This window comes from Pimephales promelas, chromosome 15 (genome assembly GCF_988280905.1).
Source record: "Pimephales promelas chromosome 15, fPimPro1.hap1.1, whole genome shotgun sequence".
Lineage (NCBI taxonomy): Eukaryota > Metazoa > Chordata > Actinopteri > Cypriniformes > Leuciscidae > Pimephales > Pimephales promelas.
In genome coordinates, this window is record NC_142783.1 from 8,181,998 (window position 1) to 8,191,221 (window position 9,224).

Consider the following 9,224-nt stretch of genomic DNA (forward strand, 5'->3'; position numbering starts at 1 on the left):
TTTATTTTATTTAATAATCATTGTTTGATATTCTGTTTAATGCATCAATAAGATATTTATTCAGTCATAAAGAACAGCCGCTATATTTTATCAGTACCACAAGTTTGTGATGTCTTTCACGTTCAATCACGTGAAGTAATAATGACGCAGCATTTTTATCGTAAGAGTAACACAGAAACTAATTGAGTTGTTTGTTTATTATAGAACCACACACACGTCTATCTACATTTGTCCAGCTGACCAAATCACATAAACCCATCATTCGAACACACACTGAATATCTCAGTACACGAAGCTACAGGCCCTTTTGAACATCATCATTAACCCTATCAGGATCAGACGGCCTCGCATATGAGGACGACGTTTCTGCACCCTTCTTCATTAAGTGGACTTCCTCTGGAATACTTGGGACTTCTTAAGACTGAGTACACACTTATTACCACCACTTCGTTGCTCTTTCTTCATAGACTTATATCTTTTGAATACAATCACTGTTTTTATTTTTGTTTATTTTGCGTAGGCCTACGCTGATTATTGTTATATTTTTATTTGTTGACATTGTGAAAAATCTATCAAATCAATACAGAGTGAATTTAATCTCTGGCTCTGGGTTTTATTCCTCTCCTAGTTACTGGACATCAATTGTGTATAAATACTCTAAGGTGATTTAGAACCGTAATAGCAATCAGTGCATTCTACAGCCTTCAATACACACACAGTGATATTTGTGTTTGGCCTGCTCATTTTACGTGATTGATTATTGATGAAGCGTGATCAATGGACAGCATAGGCACAAGCTGAGTTTCGGCGCCCCCAAGTTCACGTGCAATGCAAGTGATTGTGCCAGCGCCTTATTATTCTGCTAGATATTTGCTTCTTATTTATTAAATACAGGCAATTGGTTGATGACACATTGATCAAAATTAAGATATTTATATTAAACGAAAATCTTTTAAAAAGAGTCTTTCTACAAAACAAAACACAATGGAGTGGTTAAAATCATGTCTCTCATGATGCATCTTTCGCATGATGCATGCTCACTTTCATAATCAACATTAAATAAAAAAAAAAACGTTAGTCTGTAATATTTAAACAAATATGATACTAAATATATTTACTTTATTGGCTACAACACGTAACGTATACTATACAGAGAAATTACATGTTTTTTTGTCATAATGACGTCATATTTTTCAACCCAGCCCTCAGCCCCCCTCGCCTGAAACAGCTTCCCGCGCGCCTGTCTGGATCCTCCTACAAATGATGCTCAAACATGGTGTTTTAGCATGCTGATGCTGCTCCGTAGATTTTGAGACGCAACCTGTCACTCCTATGTCAATGGAGAACACGGGAATTTAGCAAGGCCGTGTTTTGATAACTTTAAATTATTGTTAAATAGAGGAATGTTAATGTCAGTCGCAAATGCAAAAAAGACGATTCTCAATCCGGTAAGTCATCGATTTATTTATATGAGACGCCCTTGCAACAACAATACTGTATTTTAGCCTACTTTACATAGCCTACGAAATTAACCTCTCAAGCGTTTATCTGTTTTGTTGTTGTTTTAAGCATTCTGTTTCTAGCATCATAATGGTAACCTAGACTGCAATAAAATGCAAAAGGATTATGTCTATAACGTGGTTTTCATTTTGATTTTCATCAGACTGTCCCCTTCACTGAGATTATACCGGGTGGCCTTCACCCAGGAGAGATGATTGTTATACAGGGATGTGTTCATAATGATGCTGACAGGTAAAGTCCGTTAGTTTATTCTCATGGTATATTGCATGAGAATCTTAAAGCATGCCATAGTCTGGAACAGTCTGAATATTCCACCCACAAATTATAATGCGTTTGCGTATTTTGTAATACGCATTTGCGTAATAATTAGCGTATAAGCAACGTCAAATCATTCATTCATTCGAGTGATTTTTAAGTTTTATATAGGACTATACGCCTTATTCACGGCAGCGCTTTGATTTTTAATGAGAATGAAAGCGAGGCTGTGAGGGATAGACATGCATCTCTTCAATGGGCTGTACTGTTATTTAACGTGTTTTCGGATTGTTCTGCTTATGAAACACTGGAAAAATATCTTTCCAAGACATTTCAGTTGACAAAAAACTCCCGACAATGTAAGCTGTGGAAAATTGTAAGTAATCTAGGAGCTTTTTACAGCGGATGCCATTGGAAACATGGTAAGTCTATCCCTCACAGCCTCACTTTCATACCTGTCATGGCGCGGCTCTGAATAAGGTCTATGGCATGTTCACATACACTGTTGTCTCACAATGATATGCTTTGGGTGGATTTTGCCACCAATAGCATATCTTTAAACTCCCTTTATTATACAAACTATATTACCAGTAATTTATAAATAAGAATTTACTATACAATAATTCACCTTAATTTTCACATTAAAGTTGTGGTACAGCCAGCTTAGATTCACTACAGGTGGTATTAGCAATAACTCCATTTATATGAATACAGTATACTCAATTAAAAACCCTATATTTCATCTAAATGTTATTTTCTCATTTCAGTTGCCGTATTAGGTTCCAAGTACATTGAAATATTTGTACCTTCCTTTTTAGTAGGCCTCATTTGTAGTACGCCTAAGTCAGTGTAATACAATATGTGCTTCCATAGGTTTCAGTTTGATTTGACATGTGGCTGCAGTTCAAAACCACGGGCGAATGTTGCCTTTCACTTCAATCCTCGCTTCAGCAGCTCTGCGCAGATTGTGTGCAACACTTTACAACACGAAAACTGGGGAAAAGAAGAAAATCTGGACCTCATGCCTTTTAAAAAAGGAGCTACCTTTGAGACCATTATCTTGGTACTTTGTGATGTTTTCAAAGTGAGTGTGAAACATTATATTATATATTATGTATATATATAGTGATATATATTATATATAAACAAAGCTAGTTAACAGTCATCAGCGTATATTTGGTTTAAAGCAGATATGAATTATTATTCATAGTAGTTGTTGTAACAGAGCTATTTCCAGAGAGAAATTTTAGATTTGTTAAGTGACAGGAATTTAACTCATTTACTTGAAGGTAGCAGTAAATGGCGTTCACATTTTGGAGTATGAACACAGAATTCCTCTTGAGATGGTCGACACATTTTCAGTCTCTGGAAAAGTAGAACTGCATGCCATTGGCTTTATCCCTGACTCAGTAAGTGACAAACACTGCAATTCAAAAATTGAGAAACACCTACTCATTCTTTAATATTTATTTTATCATTATTATTGTAACGTACGGACAGAGACGGTCGGATCCATGTGCAGCACTTTATTGTACTTGAACATAAACTGAAATCAAGCAGGCACACAAACAAAGCAAGGGGCTATCCAGAAACTCGTGGTCTAAACAGGCAATGGTTGAGGCAGGCAGCACAGGTTCACAAAGGCTACGTTCACACTGCAGGCTGAAACGACCTAATTCCGATTTTTTTGCCCCTATGCGAGCTGTATCTGATTTTTTCATGACAGTCTGAACGACACAGATCCGATCTTTTCAAATGCGACCCAGGCCACTTGGGTATGTGGTCCAAATCCGATATGTATCCTATCTTTTGAAATGCGACTTCAATCTGAACGGCCAGGTCACATATATCCAACCCACACGTCATTGCACGCACCTGTAGCTAGCCAACAAGCTAACTCCAACGCGTTTCTTCCACTGTTATGGGCCGCTGCAGACGTGTCTCTTGCCCAGTGTTGTGCCTGAACGCGTTCAATGAACGATAGTGCATAAACTGTATTACTGCCTGATGAACATTACTGTGAACACGTTCATTCTGGTGTCTGTGAACGTGCGCTCTCTGTCAGTATAACTTCGTACATTAGGGTGCCAGATTTCTATAGAGCCTTCCAGGCGAAAACCTGGCTAAAACACATGTATACATGCCTTAAAATGTAGCGAAAAAATACCCAATCTGGCAACACCAACCACCAGTGTCGCACCGCGGCCGCCGGTGACAAAAAGCAAGGAGCGCCGAGGACACGCACTATTAATTAAACGGGTTTTATGAGGTCGGTGAGGATCGGAAAAATCTTACATTTATGTGCAAACTTTGCCCGTCTATAAAATAATTATTGTGTTTGTATATGGGCTGTGGCAATGACGTTGTTGACCGTTGATTACTCTTCTGCGCATGTGGGTCACTTCTGGGTCATTTCACGTTCACACAGGAGATCACAAAAGGTCGCATTTAATTGGAAATGTGAACGGCCTTGCAAAAAAATCGAATTTTTTCAAAAAATCGGAATTGAGCATTAAGCCCTGCAGTGTGACCGTAGCCAAATAGTCCAGGAAACAGGCTAAGGTTGAGAGTCCAGGGAAACACGGAATACACAAACGGAGAAAATGCTCAGAGATGTACGCTTACAGGGTAACAAGACTTCGCAAGGGACACAGGGAAAACTCAGGCTTAAATAAGGAACTCAATAACCAATAATTAAAAAAACACAGCTGAACATAATGAAACACAAAGAGTCCATGGGGAAACATAACATGGGGAGAGAGTGCCCTCTAGTGGCTCTCGAGGGCACCACGGCTGCTGATCGTCACATAACCCCCCCTCTAAGGAGCGGCTTCCAGACGCTCCTAAGAGCTCCGGGGGGAGGTCAACGGGGGCTGGGATGGAGGGCCAGGCCCATGGAGAGGCAGGAGGCCAGGCACATGGAGAGGCCTGGGGACCAGAGCAGGGCAAGAGACCATGGGGAAGTAAGCTTGGAAGAGTACCAGGATGGAGCAGACTCAGACAAGGGCGGAGCAGACTTGGGCGGAGCAGACTCCGACAGAGACGAGAGCGGAGTAGACACAGTCGAGGTCCATGACAGCCTCGCCTCCATGGCCCTCACAGACTCAGAGGTCCATGTCAGGATCACCTCCATGGCCCCCACAGAGTACCTACTGCCCCCCCAAAAAAATACTTGGGGAAGTTCACGGGAGGAACCTCTGGGTGGTGAACGGGTACAGGAAAGGCCTCCCGGAGCTTGAAGGGTGCAGGTAGAGCGAGGCGCAGAGGCGGGGCCGGCAGAGCGAGGCGCAGAGATGGGGCCGGCAGGGCGAGGCGCAGAGGCGGGGGCCAGCAGGGCGAGGCGCAGAGGCGGGGCCGGCAGAGCGAGGCGCAGAGGCGGGGCCGGCAGAGCGAGGCGCAGAGGCGGGGCCGGCAGGGCGAGGCGCAGAGGCGGGGCCGGCAGGGCGAGGCGCAGAGGCGGGGCCGGCAGGGCGAGGCACAGAGGCGGGGCCGGCAGAGCGAGGAGTCTGGGCACGCTCACCGGGGCCTGGCGAACCGAACGAGTCCTTCTCCTCCTCCTGCGGCGGCGCGTCACAGGGCTGGACAACTCACTCACTTGAACTGGAGATTCAGCGCTCACTTGAACTGGAGATTCAGCGCTCACTTGAACTGGAGATTCAGCGCTCACTTGAACTGGAGATTCAGCACTCACTTGAACAGGAAACTCAGCGCTCACTTGAACTGGAGACTCAGCACTCACTTGAACTGGAGATTCAGCACTCACTTGAACTGGAGACTCAGCACTCACTTGAACAGGAGACTCAGCACTCACTTGAACTGGAGACTCTAGCACTCACTTGAACTGGAGACTCAATCACTTGAACTGAAGACTCACTGGACAGACTAAATTCAACACTGGACACACTTGATTCACTCGGCTCAGCACTTGACTCACTTGACTCGGCACTCGATTCACTCAGCTCGGTATTTGACTCACTTGATTGGCTCGGCACTTGACTGTTTAGCGAGCTGAGGCTTATGCGGCGTGCGTAGTGAGTGAGAGAAATCCGCCGCATACGAACCTCCCCGGCGCAGGGAAAAGAACAGTTCCTCGAGACCCTCCTTTTCTGCAGGGAGTTCAAAAGCCTTTCTGAACAGGGCGGTAAACACGTCGAAAGAAGGAAACGACATCCGACCTGGTTCCCAAAATGCGCCTGCCCACTCCAGAGCCTTTCCAGTCAACAGTGAGCAGATGAAAGAAATGCGGTCGATATCCGAGGCGTAAAACTGGGGCTGATGACTCATGTACCAGCTGCACTGCTGCAGAAATCCTTCACACGCTTCAGGTGAGCCATTAAACTTCTCGGGAAACGGCGTACTGGAATTACTGCATGCGGTACTCACACTGGGTTGCGGTGGAACAGGTGCAGCGGGGGTTTGGGCTTGATTAGCCGCTTTGCTTGAGCTCTGCGGAGACCATGACTGCACGGAGCTAGCTAGTTCCTCGAGGAGAGAAGTTAGTCTCGCCAGCTGAAAACTATGTGAGGCTAGCATAGAAGCTCGGGTCTTGACCACGGCGGATAGATGCTGAAAGTCTGCTGGATCCTCATTTGGCGAAGTCTTCTGTAACGTATGGACAGAGACGGTCGGATCCATGTGCAGCACTTTATTGTACTTGAACATAAACTGAAATCAAGCAGGCACACAAACAAAGCAAGGGGCTATCCAGAAACTCGTGGTCTAAACAGGCAATGGTCGAGGCATGCAGCACAGGTTTACAAATAGTCCAGAAAACAGGCTAAGGTCGAGAGTCCAGGGAAACACGGAATACACAAACGGAGAAAATGCTCAGAGATGTACGCTTACAGGGTAACAAGACTTCGCAAGGGACACAGGGAAAACTCAGGCTTAAATAAGGAACTCAATAACCAATAATGAAACACAGCTGAACATAATGAAACACAAAGAGTCCATGGGGAATCCGACATGGGGAGAGAGTGCCCTCTAGTGGCTCTCGAGGGCACCACGGCTGCTGATCGTCACAATTATATTCAAAATGCTAGTATACACTAAAATTCATTAATATGTAGTATGTATAACATGTAATAACATAGTAGTCATTAACATTCAAGTATGGGAATGATATAGTGACCAAAAAAAATTAAATAAATTTTATACATATATATATATATATATATATATATATATATATATATATATATATATATATATATATATATATATATATGTAGTTGCCACCCTGTGCTTAGATTACAGTGCATAGACTGGCCAAGGTTTTTAAACAGTATTATATAGTTAGTTCAGCTCCATGTATGCATAATTAATATCATTTGGTATACATTTTTGTATATAATAATACAATTATATTTGTTTACTGAACATAAGGATAAAAGATGAAAAGGATGTTGGTGAAAAGGGTAAATAATATGGATTTCAACTTTGCAATGACATATTTTCTGTTTTTGCACAGGCAATATTTTCAAAATCAGATGACCAAGTAAGTTTAGCATGCACCTGACATCAACAACTGATTTTGCATAATTTTTTTTTTCTTATTAATGAAAAAAATGCACTTCATATTAACATGATAAAACACTACATGAACTGTCATTTTGCAGAGCATACCCTACAAGGGCAGTTTACTTAGAGGAGTCATTCCAGGGCAGCATATAACAATCAAAGGGCATATCAGCTTATTCCCTCACAGGTAGATACTAAACTTATCTTTTGTTCAGTTTTTGCCTTTGACACCTAATTATCTTATTTTGTCTTTTCTCAAGTTTCACTGTTAACCTAAGGTGCAGCCAATCAAACAACATCGCCCTGCACGTTAACTCACACATCAAATCTGGCACACTTGTCAGGAACTCTCTTCTCAGCCAGTCATGGGGACCAGAGGAGCGTGAACTGCCATACTTTCCCTTTTCAGCTGGAAACTACTTTGAGGTACCTCTGACCTTTTGTCAAGTCACCTTTATATAGCGCTTTTTACAATACAGATTGTATGAATACAGATTGTATTAAGTAAGGCAGATCAATAATATTGTTGAATATTAAATGTCCCCACTTAAGCAAGCCAAAAGCCAAGGCAGCAGTGGCAAGGAACCAAAACTCCATCAGGTGACAGAATGGAGAAAAAAAAAAAACTTGGGAGAAACCAGACTCAGTCGGGGCCAGTTTTCCTCTGGCCAATGAAGGAACAATGTGTGATTTGGGCAGCATTACAAGTCAGATTGTATCGGAACATTTAGAGTATTTAACCATTTCCATCTGTTTGGAAGAAGAAGTAATCACGCCAGTATGGAGATGAGTTGTTGAGGATCAGTGCTGATGGCTGTCGTGACGATGAGGCCAGCACTTAAGGATAAGTTGGGATGGGTCCAGACGCAGGTCTACCTGTTCAACAGAGAGACTAATATTAGCGTAGACGCCATCCTTCTTGATTTACGGGACGTGTTCCCGGTTCTGACTGATCTAAACTATGCAGCCTAATTTTGAATTAAGGAAGTCTGTAGTGTGTTATGTGTATGCTAGGCCAAAAAGATGTGTTTTTAGTCTAGATTTCAACTGACAGAGTGTGTCTGTTTCCCGGACAAAGTTAGGAAGATTGTTCCAGAGTTTTGGTGCTAGATAGGAAAAGGATCTACCGCCTGCAGTCAATTTTGATATTCTAGGTATTATCAACTGGCTGGAATTTCGAGATCGCAATAGGCGTGAAGGACTATAATGCGTTAAGAGCTCGCTCAAGTAATGGGGAGCTAGACCATTTAGTACTTTGTAAGTAATGAGCAATATTTTAAAATTTATACGATGTTTAATAGGCAGCCAATGCAGGGTTGACGGAACCGGGCTAATATGATCATATTTCCTGGTTCTGGTAAGAACTCGAGCAGCTGTGTTTTTGAACCAGCTGTAGTTTGTTTATTAAGTGTGCAGGGCAACCTCCCAGTAGAGCATTACAATAATCTAGACTTGATATCATGAACGCTTTGAACGCTTTGCTTGGAAGCATGACATTAGTTTTCACTGTTATGCTACTCAGCTGTATATTTCAGCCCTAACGAAACTTACCAATTCACAAAATTAACGGAATGCATAACTGCTATAAAAAAATGATGACTAGTAATTTCCTACTACTTAATTCTGACAAAAACAGAGATTCTAATTATTGGACCAAAAATCTCTGCACGTAATAACCTAGAATACTGTCTAACACTTGATGGATGATCTGTCAAGTCTTTGTCATCGGTTAAAGGGTTAGTTCACCCAAAAATGAAAATTAAGTCATTAATTACTCACCCCCATGCTGTAACAACCCCGTAAGACCTTCGTTCATCTTCGGAACACAAATAGAGATATTTTTGATTGAATCTGAGAGCTAGATCACTCTTCCATAGAATGCCTAAGGGACTGGCTCTTGACGGCCCATAAAGTCATTAAAGAAAAGG

The 9,224-nt window shown here is 42.2% G+C and overlaps 1 protein-coding gene across 3 annotated transcripts in view; it reads left to right on the top strand.

Moving 5' to 3' along the window:
* The first annotated feature begins 988 nt into the window (after nucleotides 1–988).
* Nucleotides 989–9,224, top strand: part of lgals8b (galectin 8b) — a 36,675-nt gene continuing 28,439 nt past the window's right edge. Inside the window, exons 1-8 of one of the 3 annotated variants that reach the window (XM_089120088.1) lie at nucleotides 989–1,448; nucleotides 1,664–1,752; nucleotides 2,650–2,860; nucleotides 3,066–3,185; nucleotides 7,247–7,273; nucleotides 7,395–7,483; nucleotides 7,557–7,722; nucleotides 7,849–9,115. In XM_089120088.1, the coding sequence (XP_088976214.1) occupies nucleotides 1,404–1,448; nucleotides 1,664–1,752; nucleotides 2,650–2,860; nucleotides 3,066–3,185; nucleotides 7,247–7,273; nucleotides 7,395–7,483; nucleotides 7,557–7,722; nucleotides 7,849–7,971 (870 nt within the window). In that variant the 5' untranslated portion in view covers nucleotides 989–1,403 and the 3' untranslated portion in view covers nucleotides 7,972–9,115. Of the gene's footprint in view, nucleotides 1,449–1,663; nucleotides 1,753–2,649; nucleotides 2,861–3,065; nucleotides 3,186–7,246; nucleotides 7,274–7,394; nucleotides 7,484–7,556; nucleotides 7,723–7,848; nucleotides 9,116–9,224 lie in introns of those variants that run through there. The other 2 variants (XM_039651131.2, XM_039651132.2) reach the window with 2 other exon arrangements.